At 48.4% G+C, this 23,215-nt stretch overlaps 1 protein-coding gene across 2 annotated transcripts in view; it reads right to left on the reverse strand.

The window, feature by feature from the left end:
• LOC140119839 (uncharacterized) overlaps positions 1-23,215 on the reverse strand; it is a 33,636-nt gene continuing 10,421 nt past the window's right edge. Inside the window, exons 1-2 of one of the 2 annotated variants that reach the window (XM_072139256.1) lie at positions 1,316-2,765; positions 1-917 (exon numbers count right to left, since the gene is read on the reverse strand). In XM_072139256.1, the coding sequence (XP_071995357.1) occupies positions 378-917; positions 1,316-2,119 (1,344 nt within the window). In that variant the 5' untranslated portion in view covers positions 2,120-2,765 and the 3' untranslated portion in view covers positions 1-377. Of the gene's footprint in view, positions 918-1,315; positions 2,766-13,613; positions 14,391-23,215 lie in introns of those variants that run through there. The other variant, XM_072139257.1, reaches the window with a different exon arrangement.

Raw genomic sequence — 23,215 nt, forward strand, 5'->3', positions numbered from 1 at the left:
TTTGTATTAAACAAACATGACATAACAGTTTTTCCCACATTTGTTATAACCTGAGCCTGACAAATCATCTTATTTGTTCTGTACTGGAAAACAGTCTCCCAAATATAGAGAACAGAAGCTGAAGAAGTTTGAAACTTGCAACGGAACCAAGGGCGGAAGTTATATCCTGCCGAAATATGTACGGCTCAGCAGTTTCACTATAAAGAGGCACCAACATCATTTGTAATGGTATAAAGCCTTGAACTGTAGGCAGGTAAATATCGACCAATTATTCGGAACAGGTCATTATACAAACATGACGCATGAGGATGGACCTGAACGCCTGCCCATGTATATAATAATCTAGATCAATTGTCACATTTCCGAAACTACGAACATTAACATGGCTTCTCCCCTGTGTGATTTCTCTGATGTCTGACAAGATTTGATTCCTGAGTAAAACATTTCCCACATTCAGTACACGAGAATGGCTTCTCCCCTGTGTGACATCTCTGATGTTTTAGAAGATCTGCTTTCTCTATAAAACATTTCCCACATTCTGGACATGAAAATCGCTTCTCTCCTGTGTGAATTTTCCAATGTCTCAGAAGACCTTCGTTAAAGCGAAAACATTTCCCGCATTCAGAACATAAAAATGGCTTCTCCCCTGTGTGGATTCTCTGATGCTTAACAAGAACTGATTTTTGGGCAAAACATTTCCCACATTCAGGACATGAAAACGGCTTCTCCCCCGTGTGAATTCTTCGGTGCTTGACAAGAATTGATCTCTCTCGAAAACATTTTCCACAGTCTGGACATGAAAATGGCTTCTCCCCCGTGTGAATTCTTTCGTGATTTACTAGATACATTTTCCTACTGAAGCATTTTTCACATTCTGCACATGGAAAGGGTTTCTTCACTGTTCCACCAGAACTTTCCTGGAAAGATCCAACATGAAGAACATGAGAAAACAAGGAAATGTCTCCAGAGATTCTCTTATATCCAAGTGATGGACAGAAACCTCTAGAACCAGGAACTAAGGGGAATAATCTCAATATTCAATCAAATTTTTTACACATCAATGTTCCGGTTATATTACTGCATAACCCGATGTGACCCGATCCTGAGGTGGAGACTCATGGACATCAGGGGAAGATTATTCACTTCTCCTGCTCTGAACTGCAAGCTCCATAACACAGGTTCTTTTCATCACAGCCTTGGATGAAACTAGAAACTATCTGTATTGACCCTTCACCCCACTGCTGCTGGAGAAGGTCAGTAGAAGATTCAAAACATTAATATATAGAGGATTAACAGGAATCTCAGTTCCATTTACCTGATGATCCAGTGGGACATTCTCCTCTGGTTCCTCCAAACCATCTTGTAAATATCCAGGACTGGGACATCTCTCTGGTTCCTCTTTAATATCTCGGGAATCTTCAGGACTGGGACATCTCTCTGGTTCCTGTGTAATATCTCGGGAATCTCCAGGACTGGGACATCTCTCTGGTTCCTGTGTAATATCTCGGGAATCTCCAGGACTGGGACATCTCTCTGGTTCCTGTGTAATATCTCGGGAATCTCCAGGACTGGGACATCTCTCTGGTTCCTGTGTAATATCTCGGGAATCTCCAGGACGGGGACATCTCTCTGGTTCCTGTGTAATATCCCGGGAATCTCCAGGACGCGGACATCTCTCTGGTTCCTGTGTAATATCTCGGGAATCTCCAGGACTGGGACATCTCTCTGGTTCCTGTGTAATATCTCGGGAATCTCCAGGACGGGGACATCTCTCTGGTTCCTGTGTAATATCCCGGGAATCTCCAGGACTGGGACATCTCTCTGGTTCCTGTGTAATATCTCGGGAATCTCCAGGACTGGGACATCTCTCTGGTTCCTGTGTAATATCTCGGGAATCTCCAGGACGGGGACATCTCTCTGGTTCCTGTGTAATATCCCGGGAATCTCCAGGACGCGGACATCTCTCTGGTTCCTGTGTAATATCTCGGGAATCTCCAGGACTGGGACATCTCTCTGGTTCCTGTGTAATATCCCGGGAATCTCCAGGACTGGGACATCTCTCTGGTGGATTTCTCTGACTGGATCCATCTATAGGAAATATACACAGTGACTGATACATTGTCTATATGTGATGATGAGATGATGGAGGAGGTGACCTCACACCTGCTCTGTCCTCTATAATCAGGAAGGTCTCCTCTTACCTGGTGATGTGAGGGGCTGGTGGTCCTCCATCATGATGTCCTTGTACTGGTCCTTGTGTCCTTCTATATACTCCCACTCCTCCATGGAGAAATAGACAGTGACGTCCTGACACCTTATAGGAACCTGACACCCACAATGACACAGTCATCACCCAGACCCCTCCCTTGTGTTATTGTACAATGTCCCAGCATTCCCGGCAGCGCTCACCTCTCCGCTCAGCAGCTCAGTGATCCTGGAGGTAAGTTCTAGGATCTTCTGCTCATGTATCAGTGAATGAGGTGGAGGCTCGGTGATGGGGCTCTGGGTCCATCCTCCTGACACACGGGGGGTCACACACTCACCAGACGACTTCTTCACTACTGTGTAATCCTGTGTATGGGGAGACACTGATCACTACATAGATCCTAAGAATCCTTCACCTCTCCAGTCATTTCCCGCTGTTATTCCTAGAGATAAGAGCCGTGTCCTGGGAGACTCTCACCTCTCCGGTTATCAAGGAGATCATCTCCAGGGTGAGCTCCAGGATCCTGGCCGCCATCTGCTCTCTGTCCTTCTCCATCGCTGTTTGACAATTTATGGGGTAAAAATTGTCTTTATGAGAGATCTTTGCGATTCCTTTATTTACTAAAAAATGAGTAAGGCGAAGGCCAAACTTTGACCAGTGAGATAAAAGATTTACAAAAACCCATTTATTAAGACCAAAGTGTAATGCACCAAAACTCAATGAAGACAAATATGACACGAGGTGGTGATGGAAATTGTAAGGCCACAGGAGTAGAATTTTATTCAATACTTATTTTGACATTAGACTTTGTGACTTACAGCTCATATATGACAGTTTATGACAAATCTTGTTAGATTCGTTATGTAACGATGTAAAGCTCTTCTGCAGGAAACACAATTGACCTCACAGGACTTCCTCTGCAGTACGAAGCTCTGGGCATTTTAGAGACATCAACTTCCGATGGTGCACAGGGCGATGTCCCTATCCAGATTAGCGCGGACTAGGTGACTATCAGCCTGGAGGGGGACTGATTCCCTTATACTGAATGCTTGATGCTACATAGAGACGACCTGATGCAGTGTTTTTCTTTGTGTGTTTTTTCCGTTGTTTGCAGCTGGTCGGACATCGTGAGTGAGCGCCACCTCCTCACCATCGCTCACGGTACCTCACTGCATTATGAGCGGCGGGACATGCGCCAGGGAGTGTGCGGCGGGACATGCGTCAGGGAGTGTGCGGCGGGACATGCGCCAGGGAGTGCGCGGCGGGACATGCGCCAGGGAGTGCGCGGCGGGACATGCGCCAGGGAGTGCGCGGCGGGACATGCGCCAGGGAGTGCGCGGCGGGACATGCGCCAGGGAGTGCGCGGCGGGACATGCGCCAGGGAGTGTTGAACGCTCTGCAGCTCCACATGGTAATGATCCCTCCAAAGAGCCGGACCGCCACCTGCGCTGCCCCAGACGCTCAGAATAATGTGACTCCACCCACATGAGGGAGGAGAATGTTCTACCCCTCCCCCTATTACTATCACAGAGGAGCCGCACAAGGGTCCGACTGAGGAGGAAACTACATAGTGACCTGCACCGTAATACTGCACAGCCCCCGCACTACAACTCCCACTGTACAATGTGTGTGCTCCTGGAGTTGTAGTCCCTCCATATAGAGCGCTCCTGGAGCATGCTGGGAGTTGTAGTCCCTCCATATGTTGTGTGTGCTCCTGGAGCATGCTGGGAGTTGTAGTACCTCCATATGATGTGTGCGCTCCTGGAGCATGCTGGGAGTTGTAGTACCTCCATATGATGTGTGTGCTCCTGGAGCATGCTGGGAGTTGTAGTACCTCCATATGATGTGTGCGCTCCTGGAGCATGCTGGGAGTTGTAGTCCCTCCATATAGTGTGTGTGCCCTTGAAGCATGCTAGGAGTTGTAGTCCCTCCACATAGTGTGTGTGCTCCTGGAGCATGCTGGGAGTTGTAGTCCCTCCATATAGTGTGTGTGCTCCTGGAGCATGCTGGGAGTTGTATTCCCTCCATATAGTGTGTGTGCTCCTGGAGAATACTGGGAGTTGTAGTCCCTCCATATAGCGTGTGTGCTCCTGGAGCATGCTGGGAGTTGTAGTACCTCCATATGATGTGTGCGCTCCTGGAGCATGCTGGGAGTTGTAGTCCCTCCATATAGTGTGTGTGCCCTTGAAGCATGCTAGGAGTTGTAGTCCCTCCACATAGTGTGTGTGCTCCTGGAGCATGCTGGGAGTTGTAGTCCCTCCATATAGTGTGTGTGCTCCTGGAGCATGCTGGGAGTTGTATTCCCTCCATATAGTGTGTGTGCTCCTGGAGAATGCTGGGAGTTGTAGTCCCTCCATATAGTGTGTGTGTGCTCCTGGAGCATGCTGGGAGTTGTAGTCCCTCCATATAGTGTGTGAGCTCCTGGAGCATGCTGGGAGTTGTAGTCCCTCCATATAGTGTGTGTGCTCCTGGAGCATGCTGGGAGTTGTAGTCCCTCTCATATAGTGTGTGTGTGCTCCTGTAGCATGCTGGGAGTTGTAGTCCCTCCATATAGTGTGTGTGCTCCTGGAGCATGCTGGGAGTTGTAGTCCCTCTCATATAGTGTGTGTGCTCCTGGAGCATGCTGGGAGTTGCAGTCCCTCCGTATAGTGTGTGTGTGCTCCTGGAGCATGCTGGGAGTTGTAGTCCCTCCATATAGTGTGAGTGCTTCCTGGAGCATGCTGGGAGTTGTAGTCCCTCCATATAGTGTGTGTGCTCCTGGAGCATGCTGGGAGTTGCAGTCCCTCCATATAGTGTGTGCACTCCTGGAGCATGCTGGGAGTTGTAGTCCCTCTGGTCACTTACCTCTTCTCTCCTCAGTGCAGGACACTCTCTACCTCACACACCTCCTCCTGCTCACTATTTAAAAGTCATGTGACCTGGGAGCGTGATGTCACGGAGGGGCGGGGCCTCCGGCTGTTCAGAGCTGGGAAGTGCAGAGTTCCTGAAAAAGCAGATAGTTTGGGGGATGATTTGGCCATTAGGGGCAGTTACTATTATTGTATTTGTGGTAGTTGACACTAAGGGTTTTGTGTTCAACCCCATATACCGGTAAGTAGATTCTCCATGGCTGCCATGTGTGTCCTGTGAGATGTATACAAATCTTGAAGAGCCGTTTGAGGGTGAATATGTTTTGTACTAGATGAGTTGAGTATTTGGAAGCCCAAGTACTGGATCTAAATAATCTAATAATGTAGTACTGAGGGGCACATTGCTTCTAGATCAGACACTGCCGGCACTGGAGCGGGGCCTAGATCAGACACTGTGACACTGGAGCAGGGCCTAGATCAGAGACGGCGGGCACTGGAGCGGGGCCTAGATCAGACACTGCGACACTGGAGCGGGGCCTAGATCAGACACTGCGGGCACTGGAGCGGGGCCTAGATAAGAGACGGCGGGGCCTAGATCAGACACTGCGACACTGGAGCGGGGCCTAGATCAGAGACGGCGGGCACTGGAGCGGGGCCTAGATCAGACAATGCGGGCACTGGAGCGGGGCCTAGATCAGAGACGGCGGGCACTGGAGCGGGGCCTAGATCAGACACGGCGGGCACTGGAGCGGGGCCTAGATCAGACACGGCGGGCACTGGAGCGGGGCCTAGATCAGACGCAGCGGGCACTGGAGCGGGGCCTAGATCAGACGCAGCGGGCACTGGAGCGGGGCCTAGATCAGACACAACGGGCACTGGAGCGGGGCCCAGATCAGACACGGCGGGCACTGGAGCGGGGCCTAGATCAGACACTGCGACACTGGAGCAGGGCCTAGATCAGACACTGCGGGCACTGGAGCGGGGCCTAGATCAGAGACGGCGGGCACTGGAGCGGGGCCTAGATCAGACACTGCGACACTGGAGCGGGGCGTAGATCAGAGACGGCGGGCACTGGAGCGGGGCCTAGATCAGACACGGCCGGCACTGGAGCGGGGCCTAGATCAGACAATGCGGGCACTGGAGCAGGGCCTAGATCAGAGACGGCGGGCACTGGAGCGGGGCCTAGATCAGACACGGCGGGCACTGGAGCGGGGCCTTGATCAGACACGGCGGGCACTGGAGCGGGGCCTAGATCAGACGCGGCGGGCACTGGAGCGGGGCCTAGATCAGACGCGGCGGGCACTGGAGCGGGGCCTAGATCAGACACGGCGGGCACTGGAGCGGGGCCTAGATCAGACACGGCGGGCACTGGAGCGGGGCCTAGATCAGACACGGCGGGCACTGGAGCGGGGCCTAGATCAGACACAACGGGCACTGGAGCGGGGCCCAGATCAGACACGGTGGGCACTGGAGCGGGGCCTAGATCAGATGCGGCGGGCACTGGAGCGGGGCCTAGATCAGACGCGCTGGGCACTGGAGCGGGGCCTAGATCAGACGCGCCGGGCACTGGAGCGGGGCCTAGATCAGAAAAAGGGTAGAGGGAAAATTGCCAGGGAGGCTCGTCCTGAGCTGACCAACCCTAAGAAATGTGCATGTTTGGCCGATATTAGGGATGCCCAGGAGCAGCTTCACTACAGCAGGCTGCTCCTCCTAGCAACCAGGGCAATGGATGTTGTAGGAACGTTGGGAATAGCCCAGAAAGGGTTATACAGATGTTGGTGGAAGGGGATCCAATAATTAGGTGGACAGATACGGTTATCTGTCACCAGGACTGTGAATGCTGAACAGTATGGGGCAAATTTACTTTCCTGGTCCTGTCGCAAGCCCCGATCCGGGCGGTCTGACGAAGATGAAGTCCGGTGCGATTTACGTAGCTCGTACGCCCGGAGTTCACCTTCTTCTTCCCGTTGCTTGTAAGTGCGTGTCTTGCGACACAAATTGCTTTGTCAAATCCCGTGCGTTGTCTGAATACGTTCGTCCGGTGGCCCGCCCCCTGATTTGTGTCGCGTGAAAGCCGGCGTTGATCCACCAAAATCCGACTGCGCCAAAAACCCTTTCTAAATGCGGCGCACATTGGAAATCGTTGGGTATTCTGACGATAGTGCGGACCGCGGACCCTTAGTAAATGATTCCCTATGTTGTCTTCCGGGTGCTAAGGTCGGCATGTTGCGGATCAGATAGATAGATTGCTGGGTGAGGCTGGAGAATATCCAGTGGTCAATGTCCATATCGGTACCAACAACGAAGTCAGCTGGAAGGTCCTTAAGAATGATTTTAGTGAACAAGGAAGAAATCTCAAGTCTAGGACCTCCAAGGTAGTATTTACAAAAATACAACCGGCACCACGAGCCTCTCTAGAGAGACGCTTAGAAAATGGTGGGTTTGGGTTCATTGAAAACAGGACCGACTTCTTTGTTAGCTACAGGCTCTTTGCCAGGGACAGGCTGCAGCTGTGCTGGGGGAAAAGATGGTTAGAGGGCTGGACATGGGTGGGCAAGGGGGGCGACTGTATTTATAAATATAGGGGTAAAACAGTGGGGGAGTTATTTAGGGGGGGTCAGGTTTACAAGCAAAGTAAAGAGGGAATCAAGGATACAGGTAGACCAAATATATAGGTATAAAAGATAAATAGTTGCAAAGGCAAGAAATCTAAAATGGAGTAGAGTAAGTTAATTTCATACAAGCCAAAGGAAAAAGGATGGGAGAAACAGTAAGTGCATTTCCACTAATGCCAGAAGCCTCACAAACAAGATGGAGGAACTAGAAGTGTTAATGTTGTAAGGAAATATGATATAGTGATATATCAGTGAGAATTGGCTGGACAGTAGCTATGGCTGTTACTATAGATGGTTATGGTATTTTTTAGAAATGATTGTTAAAAAAATGGAGAGGGGTTTGTTTATATGTCAAAACAAAGCTTATGCCAATCCCACAAGATGATGTCGGTGAGGAAAATGAGAATGTAGAGTCCTACACAGTAGAATTTCAATATTCCAGACTATACTAAACTTTGTAAAGTTATTATTTTTTTTTTTTTGTAAAACTATACACCTAGAAAAAAGTTGCCCATAGACAGGGGGCATCCTCTACACCTAGAGGAGAGGTGGTTCTATCATCACCATAGACAGGGGACATCCTCTACACCTGGAGGAGAGGAGCATCTACCATCACCATAGACAGGGGACATCCTCTACACCTACAGGAGAGGAGGTTCTACCATCACCATAGACAGGGGGCATCCTCTACACCTAGAGGAGAGGAGGTTCTACCATCACCATAGACAGGGGGCATCCTCTACACCTAGAGGAGAGGAGGTTCTACCATCACCATAGACAGGGGGCATCCTCTACACCTAGAGGAGAGGAGGTTCTACCATCACCATAGACAGGGGGCATCCTATACACCTAGAGGAGAGGAGGTTCTACCATCACCATAGACAGGGGGCATCCTCTACACCTAGAGAAGAGGAGGTTCTACCATCACCATAGACAGGGGGCATCCTCTACACCTAGAGAAGAGGAGGTTCTACCATCACCATAGACAGGGGGCATCCTATACACCTAGAGGAGAGGAGGTTCTACCATCACCATAGACAGGGGGCATCCTCTTCACCTAGACGAGAGGAGATTCTACCATCACCATAGACAGGGGGCATCCTCTACACCTAGAGAAGAGGAGGTTCTGCCATCACCATAGCCAGGGGGCATCCTCTACATCTGGAGGAGAGGAGCATCTACCATCACCATAGAAAGGGGGCATCCTCTACACCTACATGAGAGGAGGTTCTACCATCACCATAGACAGGGGGCATCCTCTACACCTAGAGGAGAGGAGGTTCTACCATCACCATAGATAGGGGACATCCTCTACACCTAGAGGAGAGGAGGTTCTACCATCACCATAGACAGGGGGCATCCTATACACCTAGAGGAGAGGAGGTTCTACCATCACCATAGACAGGGGACATCCTCTACACCTAGAGGAGAGGAGGTTCTACCATCACCATAGACAGGGGGCATCCTCTACACCTAGAGGAGAGGAGGTTCTACCATCACCATAGACAGGGGGCATCCTCTACACCTGGAGGAGAGGAGCATCTACCATCACCATAGAAAGGGGGCATCCTCTACACCTACAGGAGAGGAGGTTCTACCATCACCATAGACAGGGGGCATCCTCTACACCTAGAGAAGAGGAGCATCTACCATCACCATAGCCAGGGGGCATCCTCTACACCTGGAGGAGAGGAGCATCTACCATCACCATAGAAAGGGGGCATCCTCTACACCTACAGGAGAGGAGGTTCTACCATCACCATAGACAGGGGGCATCCTCTACACCTAGAGGAGAGGAGGTTCTACCATCACCATAGATAGGGGACATCCTCTACACCTAGAGGAGAGGAGGTTCTACTATCACCATAGCCAGGGGGCATCCTCTACACCTAGAGGAGAGGAGGTTCTATCATCACCATAGACAGGGGACATCCTCTACACCTACAGGAGAGGAGGTTCTACCATCACCATAGACAGGGGGCATCCTCTACACCTAGAGGAGAGGAGGTTCTACCATCAACATAGACAGGGGGCATCCTCTACACCTAGAGGTGAGGAGGTTCTACCATCACCATAGATAGGGGGCATCCTTACACCTACAGGAGAGGAGGTTCTACCATCACCATAGACAGGGGGCATCCTCTACACCTAGAGAAGAGGAGCATCTACCATCACCATAGCCAGGGGGCATCCTCTACACCTGGAGGAGAGGAGCATCTACCATCACCATAGAAAGGGGGCATCCTCTACACCTACAGGAGAGGAGGTTCTACCATCACCATAGACAGGGGGCATCCTCTACACCTAGAGGAGAGGAGGTTCTACCATCACCATAGATAGGGGACATCCTCTACACCTAGAGGAGAGGAGGTTCTACTATCACCATAGCCAGGGGGCATCCTCTACACCTAGAGGAGAGGAGGTTCTATCATCACCATAGACAGGGGACATCCTCTACACCTACAGGAGAGGAGGTTCTACCATCACCATAGACAGGGGGCATCCTCTACACCTAGAGGAGAGGAGGTTCTACCATCAACATAGACAGGGGGCATCCTCTACACCTAGAGGTGAGGAGGTTCTACCATCACCATAGATAGGGGGCATCCTTACACTTAGATATAAAGCAGTTTTACCATCAGTAGACAGGGGACACTTCTGTACCTAAAGAAAAAGTGCTTCTACTATCATCATAGACAAGGGTATCCTCTACACCTAGAGGAGAGGAGGTTCTACCATGGAGCATCCTCTATGCTGAAGGGGGGGGGGGTACTGTCACGTGTGCCCCTGCAATCCATGTCACAGATCGCGGGCACACCCGTGCCCCTCTCCATGGTGGTGCCGCACTGGCCACTGCTTTATAATCCGACAGCTCCCATCATTCCCCACCGGATCTTCAAGCCATTCCCAGTGAACCCCTCCTCTGTTCCAGTGTTCTTGTGCTCCTGAGTGTTCCTATGTGTGTTCCCGTAACCCTGTTCCTGTGTTCCAGTTCTTTCTTGCGTTTCTGTTCCATGTTCCTGCTCCTGTGTTCCTGCTGTGAGTTCCAGTGTTCCTTCCAGCGCTGTTCTCCAGCTGTCACCCCAGGATCAGACTGTGTCCTGCATTACTACCTTGGCTGCCACCGCGGGCTAGTCGTACCTGTGGTATGACCTGGTGGCACCCCGCCGCAGCAAGACCATCCCGCTTTGCGGCGGTCCCAGGTGTCGGCTAGTGGCATCTACTGCAGGTGTCCAGAGGTTCCACAGACCCAGAACCCTGACATTGTCATCAGGTTTGCAAGGTTCTTTTGGCTTCCTCTGCATCAACACAGTATTAAAAAAAAAAGCTTTAATGTGATGGACTGAAGTGGGACTATGATTATATCCTCTAGTCATGTGGCCCTAGGTGGTCCATTTCACTTAAGGATGGGGCCTCCAGCACTTACTAGTCATGCGACCCTGGGAGTGCGATGTCCCAGGAACACAAAGGCACACATCTGTCTATATAGACCCCACAGCTCACTGTGCATGTCAGAGCACATGAAAATCATGAGGTCTAAGGAACTGCCTATGGAGCTCAAGCTTACAGTATGTCTTGATTCAATTGTGGCAAGGCACAGATCTGGCCAAGTATTCAAAGTAGTTTGGTGCACCTTTAATGTAGCGTGAGCAACAGACTTTTTGTTGTACTTTGCATGATAATTGTGGCGCATGGTTCGACTGAGCACCGGACGCACCCTTCAGTGGAGAATTTTGTGTCACGTCGGGAATAGTGTAGCTGCGACATATTTGTGTCGCAGACACTTTATAAATACATGTGAGAAGTTTGCTCTAAAAAGAATGTGCAAAGTCCGACAAAACAAATGGTGCAGGGGCTTTGATAAATGTGGGCCATTGCCTTCTGAGACATGCCATGGGCAAATACAACAGTTTCTGACCATATTTGGAGCATTACCATATTTGAGAGAAATTGGGGCAAATTTGCTTACCTGGTCCTGTTGCGATCCCCGATTCGGACGGACCGGTGCGATTCATGAAGATCGTGCGCCCGAGTCGATTCGGCGCCGAGGTCCGCCGGAGTTCACGTTCTTCTTCCCGGTGCTTGTAAGTGCGTGTCTTGTGTCACAATTCTAAATGTTAAATCTTGCGCGTTGTCCAAAAACGTTGGGTTTTTCGACGGCCCGCCCCCCAATTTCTGTCGTGTGCAAGCCAGCGCCGATGCGACAAAATCCAATCGCGTGCGAAACAATCCCCGGCACAATGCGGCACAAAAATGGAAATCGCCAGGAAACCCAACGCGGTCCCTTAGTAAATGAGTCCCATTGTCTTCCAAAAAACTGGGTCTGCATTTCCCATTTAAAAAAAAAATTGCCTTACTTGGGAGGAAAATATGTGAAAATACTCATTGTACCCATTTGTAAATTCCTTGTGGGGTGTAGTTTGTAAAATGTGGTCACTTATTTGTGGTTTCAACTGTAAATTTACACCTCTTGTGTGACATCACTTCTTTCTCCCAACATGGGAGAGGGAGGTGCTGAGGCGTGCCTAATTAGCAGCCCGGAGTGCTGGACATCTTGTGCTCCATGCTGCTAATTATAACTTTCTTTTCTAGGTGATCCCAGCGTGTCAAGCTTAGCAAAGACAACTGCCAGTGCTTTTTCAGAAGTTGATTCCCTTTAAGCTGAAAACAAGTGTTGGTCATACAGGGTTAAAGGAATGAGATCTTAATGATCTTGCATCGCAGTATAAATTGGGATGTTGCCCTAAGGCTACAGAGCTTGTTGCCCAAGCTCTGTAGCTGTTGTTTTGTGGTGGCTTCCATACTTGTAGCTCCACAGCCCAACAAATTCTATTGTAGGGTAAGGATGTGGATAGCAAACCATCGTAGGACAACTGGAATGAAGATGAACCCCATGCATTGTGAAGACTGATAAGGAGGGTGGTGGTGGGATACGAGGGGGGATGACCAGCTGTTAGACGCAACATGGAAGAGAGTTTGGAGGAAGAGGTGGTGGTGGCCAAACAGCCCCAAGCTGCCAGCAGAAGACATGGAAGGGGCAGTGGTTAGCCGATAGCCACCACATTGCCTGTTACTGCCCCCTACACACAGGGACTCACCGCGGAAAGACCAGCACGGAGGATCTCCCCAGAGAGATTTTTTTCAAACAATGCGCAGAAGAGAATGGGAGCATTTCAAAATTACTTGCCTTCAACATGCTGCCATTTATGCTGGTGGAAATGGAGGGCCATCCACCATCCTTGCCCTGCACCAATTAACAACAACGTCTCGAAATACCAGATTCTATATCTCAACCGGAATTGTCCTTACTAATTTGAGAGAATTTGGTCTTGCTGACTGAGATATGTCTGAGATATCTAATTTATTCTACATTTCAGGATCTGGATGTTCTACAAAGTGTTCGGGGTACGACATGTAGATGTGTGGTGCCTTCATTTATATGATCCCCCCTCTCTGCTGTTTGCTACTTATAACAGTTGTTATGTTCATTCCCCGGTATGTAATGTCTATTATGTATTAGAAATGACTGCCACAACTTTCTTGTTCTCCTTGTTTATTTGAGAATGTTACACATAAAGCCTCTACAAAAGAAGATTTTTTTTATCTGGAACATATCTTTAAAGAAACAAATGTACATTAGGATCGACCTGATCGCCTCCCATCTACGTAAGCTTTTAGGTAAACAGATGTGGTACAGACATCAGCAGAAGTCATCCAAATAAAAGAAATCTAACAATAGTGATCTAAACTGGTCACAATTTGTAAATTAGGGACATTAACATGGCTTCTCCACTGTGTGAATTTTCTGATGTCTAACAAGATTCGATTGTTTATTGAAACACTTGCCACAGATCGTACAAGCGAATGGCTTCTCTCCAGTGTGAATTCTCTGATGTTTAGAAACCTCTTCTTTCCGAGTAAAACATTTCCCACAATCTGCACATGGAAAGGAGTTTTCCCCTGTGTGTATTTTAAAATGCCTAAGAAGACTTCCTTTATGGCGAAAACAAGTCCCGCATTCCGTACAGGAAAATGGCGTCTCCCCCGTGTGAATTCTCTGATGATTAATAAGATTTATCTTCTGATCAAAACTGTGTCCACACTCAGTACAGAAAAATGAATTCACTCCTGTGTGAATGGTCTGATGTTTATCAAGACTTGATTTGTAGATAAAACGTTTCCCACATTCAGTACAGGAAAATGGCTTATCCCCGGTGTGAATTTTCTGATGTCGAACAAGATTGGAATGTTTGTTAAAACGTCGGGCACATTTAGTACAAGCGAATGGCTTCTCTCCTGTGTGAATTATCTGATGTTTTAGAAGCTCTTCTTTCCGAGTAAAAAACTTACCACATTCGGAACATAAAAAGGAGCTCTCTCCGGTGTGTATCTTCTTATGTCTAAGAAGGCTTCCCTTATGACGAAAACAAGTCCCACATTCAGGACAGGAAAACGGCTTCTCCCCTGTATGAATTGTCTGATGTTTAATAAGACCCGATTCATAGATAAAACATTTCCCACATTCAGTACATAAATATAGCTTCTCCTCTGTGTGAATTCTCCGATGATGAACAAGACCTGATTTCTTACTAAAGCATTTTCCACACTCTGGGCATAAAAATGGCTTCTCCGCTGTGGAAATATTAGACTGGTTATCTTCTACTTCACCAAAAGCAAACGAGGGGTGAAGTCCTTGGGAACCATTTGTACGTTCGTTTCCTAAAATATATGGTAAAAATAAAGCAGAAATAAAGCAATAAGTCAGTAACATGCAGTCATCTATGACAACTTCAACTACCACCTAATAATCAGGAAGTTCCTGCCCTTGAGGCCTCACAATCTGTATGGAACAGTAAACAGAGACTCTATGTGAGGGATCACAGCCGTGGGGTTATTACAAAGATACGCCAATAAACAGATGGGTTTTCATGAGATACTCATTGATACTCACCAACTTACAGAGACCTTGTGGTCAGCACTGTCCCCTATCTTCCCCCTTACGGATCCCAACCTGGCCAATAACCATTATAACCATATTGTCAAAACCGCCTTGGATTGAGATGGCACCACTCTCTATCTGAAATTTTGGCACTCACCCTAAACCTGTTTTCTTCTGCACTGCTCCAGGAAAAATTTCACACACATCTACAGACTTTCGACCTCGATAAGCAGGACTCTAATCTCCAATCCACTCTCTCTCTAATAAAAAAACATGTTGATACTCTTCATTCCTTCCTAACTCCCAAACAGCAACCACCAGTCTGTGCTGTGCACCAGTCTGTCTGTGCTGAAGACCTGCACATATACTGGATTTTTAAGACAAATTTGACTGTATCCATCAGGAGATTACCCCACCCACAAGCTACATGGGTCCTCTTTCCTCAAGTACCTCACCATGTTAGTTTTTTTTACCTTTGAGCCAGTCATGAAGAGGCTCCTTTCCTCTGCTCGCCCCACTGCCTGCATCAGTGACCCCCATCTCCTCACATCTTGTACAATCTCTCCAGCAGTCACTTCTTACCTCACTAAAATTTTTAACCTCTCTCTTTTTTTCTGTTCTGAAAGGGAATCTGTCACATTTTTCACAAATACAGCTAGTGACAGATTCGCCTTATTACTTTACACACATCCTTCTTTTAGCCAAAAATGGTTTCTCTTACATCCCCATAAAATCAACTTTGTTCCCTTGCCTGGCATACATTCAGATCTAGCAGGATTCAAAGGGAGTTTGGCTTCCTTGGCAGTGGCTCCTTTTCATGTACCATGTACCTTCTTACTTTATGTCATGTGACCAGGGTGATGTCATCTAAGGTCCTTTACCCGCCTGTACTCATGCATTTATCTGATCACATGAAATCACAGCAGCCTCAATGGACTTCTACTCCTCACCATCCTCCATGGAGGATGCTGTAATTTCATACAAGCATGGCGCTCTGGGTGTTCTGACCCAGTTTTTCATTCCCACAGCAGTAAAAGAAGCTGTGGGAAAACCAAACACCCTTCCTCTGCGGATAAAGGCACTCTGGTTCACACCCAGTTATTCGGACGTGGAATTGAAACATTTAATTTGCAGTTCCATTAATCTTAAAACATTTTAATTTGTAGTTCCATTAATATGGAATTGAAAAAGAAATTCGAGATCAATTAATCAGGAATTGAAAAAATGTAATTTGTAATTCCTTTAATATGGAACTGAAAAATCTGAAGTTGACATTTTGGAATGCGTAACTTATTCAGACACTGGTAGAACCAAGTTGCGTGGGATCCATTCTTTATTCATCTTGAGAAATGTTAGCATATCCATGTTGGTTGTAGAGAGACAGATCCTCTTGTTGATGATGACACTACAGATGGTGCTGCACATGTGCACTTGCCGCAGGACAGCACTGGCAAGTCATAGAGGGTAAGCTCTAGCCAGGGGTTAATTTTTACCACCCAGAATTTGAACAGGGACACAACCTTCAGTACCAAGAGACATGTGATCAAATAATCCTCCACGTTAGTCACATTCTTCCTCCTGGTGCTACAATCCATCCAACAGTGGTAGAGATTGAGAAGAAATGAAAATAAAATTACACATTGTGGCCAGGCTCAGTTTGCTTGTGTTCCAGTGGCGATGGCAACTTCCTCCTCCTCCTCGAGCTGCCACTAAGTGCTCAATGTTGCATGGGAACTTGCCATCAGCCTGCACCATAGTTGGCTTGTACGCTTTCCTTGTAGGGTGGAACCAACAGGTAGTATCTGGACAACTCAGGTGTCAATAAGAAGGCACTGGAGCAGTGGCTCACATCCTGCCCAGAGGCAAGGACAAGCTGTCCTCTGTTTCTCCTCCTCTGCATATCCCCAGACATGCTCCAACTCCAAAAGGTCGCAAAATATGTTGCTTCATATGGTTCTGGTTCTTGGACATCGTTGTTATTGCATCAGTACAGGGTTTTATACCTCACTATAACGGCGCCAAGAAATGCTGGAATAACCGGTCAGTAACTGGATTCTTCCCAGTAATAATAACAACCAGGAGCAGTGAAGTCTCTGGATTTCTATCAGTTCTCCAATTAATACATTTCTATTCCCAACAGTTTCAGCCAGAAATATCTGATAATATTCCTCCGAGCCTTAGGGTAACACAACATGTGGATATCGCCTGATCTGATTGACTGGAGGAGGAAGCCAGAGACCGATGAGCAGGTGTCTATGTCATCTCCATCTCCTCCACTGGATGTGACCTCTCCCTGCAATGTACAGGGGAAGAATTATCACAAGTGCCCCTGCGACCCATATCTCGGGTCACAGACGCAGCCCCTGCAGCTCGGCCGCTGCATCACTCACCTCTCCCAGGTCCAGCGGCGTCTCCTGTGGTCCGGTGCACGCATGCAGGCTTGGTGTGATTTAAAAGGCCAGTGCAACACTAATAGGTGCTGCTGGCCTCCTGCCCTAATAAATGGACTCCCTCTGCCACCTCCTGCTACGCGGCTTTACCATCTTCTGCAGAACCCAGACTGCGATTTTCCATGCCCTCCAAGTATGACGGAGATCCCAAGTTGTGCAGGGGCTTCATCACACAGCTGATGCCTACACAGTTCACCACGGAGAGGTCTAAGGTGGCATTCGTGGTCAGTCTGCTCTCTGAAAAAGCCCTGGCATGGGCTACCCCCCTCTGGGACAGGAATGACCTGGTCATAGCTAACATCACCACATTCCTCACAGAATTCTGGTCCGTCTTTGAAGAACCAGCCAAGGCCTTATCGGCTGAGACTGCCCTGCTGAACTCACCCCAAGGGGGCTTGTCTGTTGGTGACTATGCGGTTTAGTTCCGCAACCTAGCTTCTGAGCTAGCCTGGAATGAAGAGGCCTTGGTTGCTACCTTTAAAAAATGATCTTCTGGGGCGTGGCTAGCGAATGGCGGGTTAGGACGCACAGACTGAGTGCTCCGCTCCGGAACCCGGCTATTTACCAGTGCAGCAGGCGTTAATTACATCTTACCTTAGCCATGATGGTGGGCAAAGGCGGCAGGAACACCGGGAGATCCCGCCCGAGGAAAGAAACCGGGAGCTTGTCCACCTTTTTCGAGCCGGCGGGCTCTGTCAGCAAGAGGCCGGCATCACCCAAGATGGCCGCCGGCACTGTGAGCGCCAGCGCTTCCTCCCCGAAGACGCAGGGGAGAGAGAGACTGCCCCAACAAGTGCCTGTGACAGCTGCCTTGGCACCCGGTCGGGAGGCAGATGAAGTGGGGGTAGCCGAGACCGGACCACAAAGGGAGGCACCACGCACCACTCCGGTCCAGGTAGGAGAGAGAGTGAGCCCAGTAATGGGGTCTGCTCCAACCCAGCGCGCTAAAGCCACGTGGGCAGACAAGGTGGCCTCACCAACACTAGGAGGAAGCCAGCAACATGACTCACTAGAGGAGCGTGCGACAGATTGCAGTCCCCGGTCAGAACGGGATGCCCCCCCCCTCTCCAAGATCACCAGAGATAGTGGGGGAAGCTCCCACCAGCATGCATGTGGGGAAACAAGCTGGGCTCTCCACACCAAGCCCTGGGGCCCACTCTGCCTCTCTGGGGGCCTCTCCACGATGGGCATCTCCCCACAGCCCTAATCCCTCTGTCAAGCCTCCTGCTTCAGGCGATGGAGGGCATTGGCCTGGTGCCTCCTCGCCTGCCTCACGTGCCAGTGATGAGTGGGATTGGAGGGCCCATATAATGGCGCTACCCACGAGAGAAGACCTTCAAACCCTTTTAGGGAAGATGGAAGCCTCGCATAAGAAAGACATGGAGGACATTAAGTCGGAGATTAAGCATGTGGGACACAGAGTCCTGGAGCTGGAGGACCAGCAGGAGGACCTGCGTGATGTTATTCATTCTCATAAGGAGGTAATTCTACAACACACATCTCAAATAGCTGATATTATGGATCATCTTGACGATATTGAAAACCGTCATAGGCGGAATAATTTGAGAATACGTGGCCTCCCAGAAGAGATTTTGCCGGAACAACTAGAGACTTGGGCTCAGAAATTCTTTGGTAACTTGTTACAAATGTCTCCCAGTAAGAAGATTGAGATTGACAGGATACATCGCACACTTGGTCCGCGCTCCTCTGATCCTAAACGTGCGCGAGATGTCATATGTCGCATACATTTTTACAAGGAGAAGGAACGTATCCTACAGCGGGTCCGAGACTCTGGGGGCATACAACATGGAGACTCATCCATTCTGATCCTACCAGACTTAGCCAGACGTACACTATTCCTAAGGAAAGCTCTTAAGCCCCTTTTGCAGCTCCTACGGGATCACGACATCCCTTACAGATGGGGGTACCCTTTCCAATTGCTGGCCAGGAAAGATGGAAAGACTGCTTCATTCAGACGTCTTGGAGATCTACCCAAGTTCCTAGGAACTTTTGAGCTACCAATGGTGTCATTACCAGATTGGCCGAGTCCGATCTCTCTGCCTGTGTCACCGCCGAGGGAACAATGGAACAGAGTCCCGCCCAAACAACAAAGGGATCCCAAGAGACCCAGAAGTGCTGCCTCTACGAGTTCAACCTGAGATACATCCCGTTTAGTGGATACCCCTGAAGCCTCCACTATCTTGGTTTATTGTGAATTTCTCACTTGTAACGCCCAGTTGGGGGCACCTTAGAGCGCTATTGTTGCACAATATAAGATTTGTTACGCCTGCTGCCGTATACCTGGCCTATTGAGCCATGTTCTCTCTTAGGGTTTGGTGCCAATGCACAACCGTCATAAGCTTGTCTAGTTCCCAAGTAGGGTTAGCAACAATTTGTGTTGCTCAGTGCATAGCACCTAAGAATAGAATAATATATTGCACTGTATATACTGGCTTCCTAGTTTCCTTGGGACTGGGAACCTGGTGTACAGATTGCTTGTTTCCTTCTATTTTAGTATAAAGTCTGCCATTTGAGCTCCCCTGTCTGTCCTTGTTTGTCTTTGTGCGTCTTACCCTTTTCTCCTCTCCCTTTGGTGCGAGTGACATCACTGCCGAATCATTATGTCTAACCTATCCTTTGCCACGTTCAATGCTAGGGGCCTAAATAGCCCAGGAAAGAGAGGGCAAATTCTATACAAATTCCATAAATTGCGTGTTCAGATAGTCATGTTCCAAGAAACGCACTTTAAAACCTCTTGTATGCCGGTGTGTCGTAATAAGTTCTATAATGTCTGGTTTCATGCTCCAAATCCTGTTCAGAAGTCCAAAGGGGTTTCCGTGGCATTTCACTCTTCCTTTTCTCCGCAGGTCCTGGACTCTAGGGTAGATCAAGAAGGCAGATTTCTCTTTCTTAAGATATCTGTAGCAGGCTCAGTATACACCCTGGCTAACGTATATTTCCCGAACGTAGGACAAATCGAGTACGGTCTTTGTCTCTTGGAGAATTTGGCAGAATTTGCTGGGGGATCGGCCATCATACTCGGAGGTGATCTGAATGTACCGCTTGATCCAAGCCTTGACACTTCTGAAGGTAAGTCCTCAATTTCTTTTGCAGCCACCCGTAGACTCAAACAAGCAATAGCCAAATTGAACTTAGTAGACCTTTGGAGAATACTACATCCTACACTTAGGGATTATAGTCATTACTCTAGTGTGCACAACACATATAGCCGTATTGACACTATTCTGATCTCCCACTCCCTTCTTGATCTCGGTCCTACATGCTCCGTTGACTCTATTTTGTGGTCTGACCATGCGCTGGTACTGGGAGCGATCAGACCCTATCCTCAGAAGAGGAAAACATTTTCTTGGCGACTAAACGACCACTTGCTAAAAGATGTCTTATGTCTGACTGAGATCAGGACGGCCTTAGAGAGATTTAAAACAGGCAACATAATTGATTCTAGTAATGCCCCGACAATGTGGGAAGGGTTAAAATGTGAACTCCGTAGAATATTTATGTCTCATGGGGCTAGACTCAAGAAACAAAATGCCTTTAAACTAAGGACCCTGCTAGCTACCCTGACTTCCCTTGAGTCTGCAAACAAGAGGCAGAAGACTGATGCCCTAAGAGCAGAGTTATCTTCTGTTAGACAACAAATCCTACAAATCTTGGATCAAAAAACGCTATGCGCGAGAGATCGGCTGCGTTTTGGTTACTTTGAATATGGTAACAAAAGCGGAAAATGGCTTTCTAGGGCCCTACACCCTAGGTTACTTTCCTCAAGGGTGATGTCCATAAACTCTCCTACTAAGGGTGCACTTCATAGTCCCTCAGAAATCCTTGAGGAATTCAAAGAATTTTATGAAAACCTCTATAATATACCAACACATGCAGACCCGAACAGGAAAGAGGAGATCGCTGCGTATTTATCTAAATTTGCCCCTAAAGGCATCTCACAAGAGATAGCGCAGGGATTAGAAGATGAATTTATGCCAGAGGAACTTTCCCAGGTGATCAAGGAATTGAAAGTGGGCAAGAGCCCGGGCCCGGATGGCTTCTCCCCGCGCTTTTATAAATTATTGAAATCGGATCTGATAGATCCCCTCTTGGCCTCATATAATGCAATTGCAAAAGGAGCTTCGTTTCCCAAACAATCTTTAATGGCGCATATCTCTGTAATCCCAAAACCGGGAAAGGACACTACACACTGCGCCAATTTTAGGCCCATCTCCCTTATAAATATAGACATAAAGATATACTCCAAAATGATAGCGCAGCGCCTGCAAAAACTGATCCCTGGCCTCATTCATAAAGAGCAGGTAGGCTTTGTCCCAAATAGAGAAGCCAGAGATAATACGATCAAAACAATATCCCTGATGCATGCTGCTCGCCGTCATAAGATACCTACGTGCCTACTCTCTGTGGATGCCGAAAAGGCATTTGACAGGGTTAGTTGGGACTTTATGGAGCAGACACTTCAACAGATAGGTCTCGGTCCTCTCATGCTGACGCGTATAATGGCCCTCTACCAGCATCCGACGGCTATGGTCAGGGTTAACGGGGACCTTACTGCACCATTTAATATAAGTAATGGGACCCGTCAAGGGTGTCCCCTCTCACCGTTACTTTACATCCTAGTAATGGAATCCCTGGCGAATGCCATCAGAACCAATGAATCCATTAAAGGCTTAAACTTGGGCGGCTATCACCATAAAATGGCCATTTTTGCGGATGACCTACTACTATTCATCACACAACCACGCATAACACTCCCTACGGTTATGGTAGAGTTTAAAATTTTTTCCGAACTCTCTAACTTCAAGGTGAATCTCACCAAATCCGAAATACTTAATGTAAATCTGCCTGACACCCTAGTGGGAGAGATTGGGGGCGAATTTCCCTTTCGCTGGGCTGAGAAATCTATCACGTATCTGGGGATACAGATCCCAACGGACTTGTCTAGTCTGTTTCAGGTGAACTACCAACCCCTCCTGACCACAATCGAGAAAGATCTCCTCGCATGGAAGCGCTTGCCACTCTCTTGGTTTGGAAGGATCAGTGTAATTAAAATGGACATATTACCGAAATTACTTTACTATTTCCAGACAATTCCCCTACGTATCGCTTCTCCCTTCTTTAGCAGACTCAAGGGAATAATCTCAAGATTTGTATGGGACTCATCTAGGCCCCGTATGTCACACTATATTCTCACCAGACCCAAAGAACTAGGTGGAGCAGGCCTGCCAGACATGGGCCTATACTATGAGGCCTCTATGCTGGCATGCATGGTTGACGCAGTTTTAAGTTCAACCTCTAAGCTATGGGTGATGTTAGAAGTCTCCCTGAATTCGACTCCCTTGGGAGCGTCTCTGTGGCTTTGTGCCACAAATCGAGGGATAACCCCGGTCCGCACACCCCTATATAAAACACTTATTGGTGTCTGGGATATAATGAGGAAACGCCACAATTTGACGTCCATACCTGGTCCTATGTCACCAATATTCTTAGACCCTAGATGCCCTCTGAGGGACATGACCCCGGAATTGTTCGGACTTCCACCAAACGAGGTGGTGCAAATAAGGCATGCTTTAGTAGATAGGGACGTGCACTCCCTGGATGGATGGTTCCCCACAAACATGAGGGGTAGTAGGTGGTTTATGGCTAAGCAGCTGAGTAGTTTTATCCAGTCATTAGGACCCACACAAGCGCTTACACGGGAAGTGACATTTATAGAGCGTATTTTCACGAATAAAACTGCTCCTAGACATTTGATTTCTACAGTCTACGGGTGGTTGCTGAAGGAGAGGGCTGCGAAAATACCAATCCCATATAGACAAGCATGGGAAAGAGCTTTGAACAAATCATTTTCTGAGGAGGACTGGGACAAGGCGGCCATTCTGACTCATAAAATCTCTGTGTCAGCACAAATTCAAGAGACAAACTTTAAAATCATGGCCAGATGGTACCGAACCCCAGCAAAGTTGCATAGGATGTTCCCCTCGGTGTCTGACGTTTGCTGGAGATGTGGCCGGGAGCAGGGTTCCATGCTACACGTCTGGTGGTCCTGCCCTGGGGTTCAGGATCTGTGGAAGGGGGTCTTCGCTCTTTACAACAAATTATGGTCAGATACTATTACACCACTCCCAGAGCTT

Source organism: Engystomops pustulosus, chromosome 2 (genome assembly GCF_040894005.1).
Source record: "Engystomops pustulosus chromosome 2, aEngPut4.maternal, whole genome shotgun sequence".
NCBI classification, from domain to species: Eukaryota; Metazoa; Chordata; class Amphibia; order Anura; family Leptodactylidae; genus Engystomops; species Engystomops pustulosus.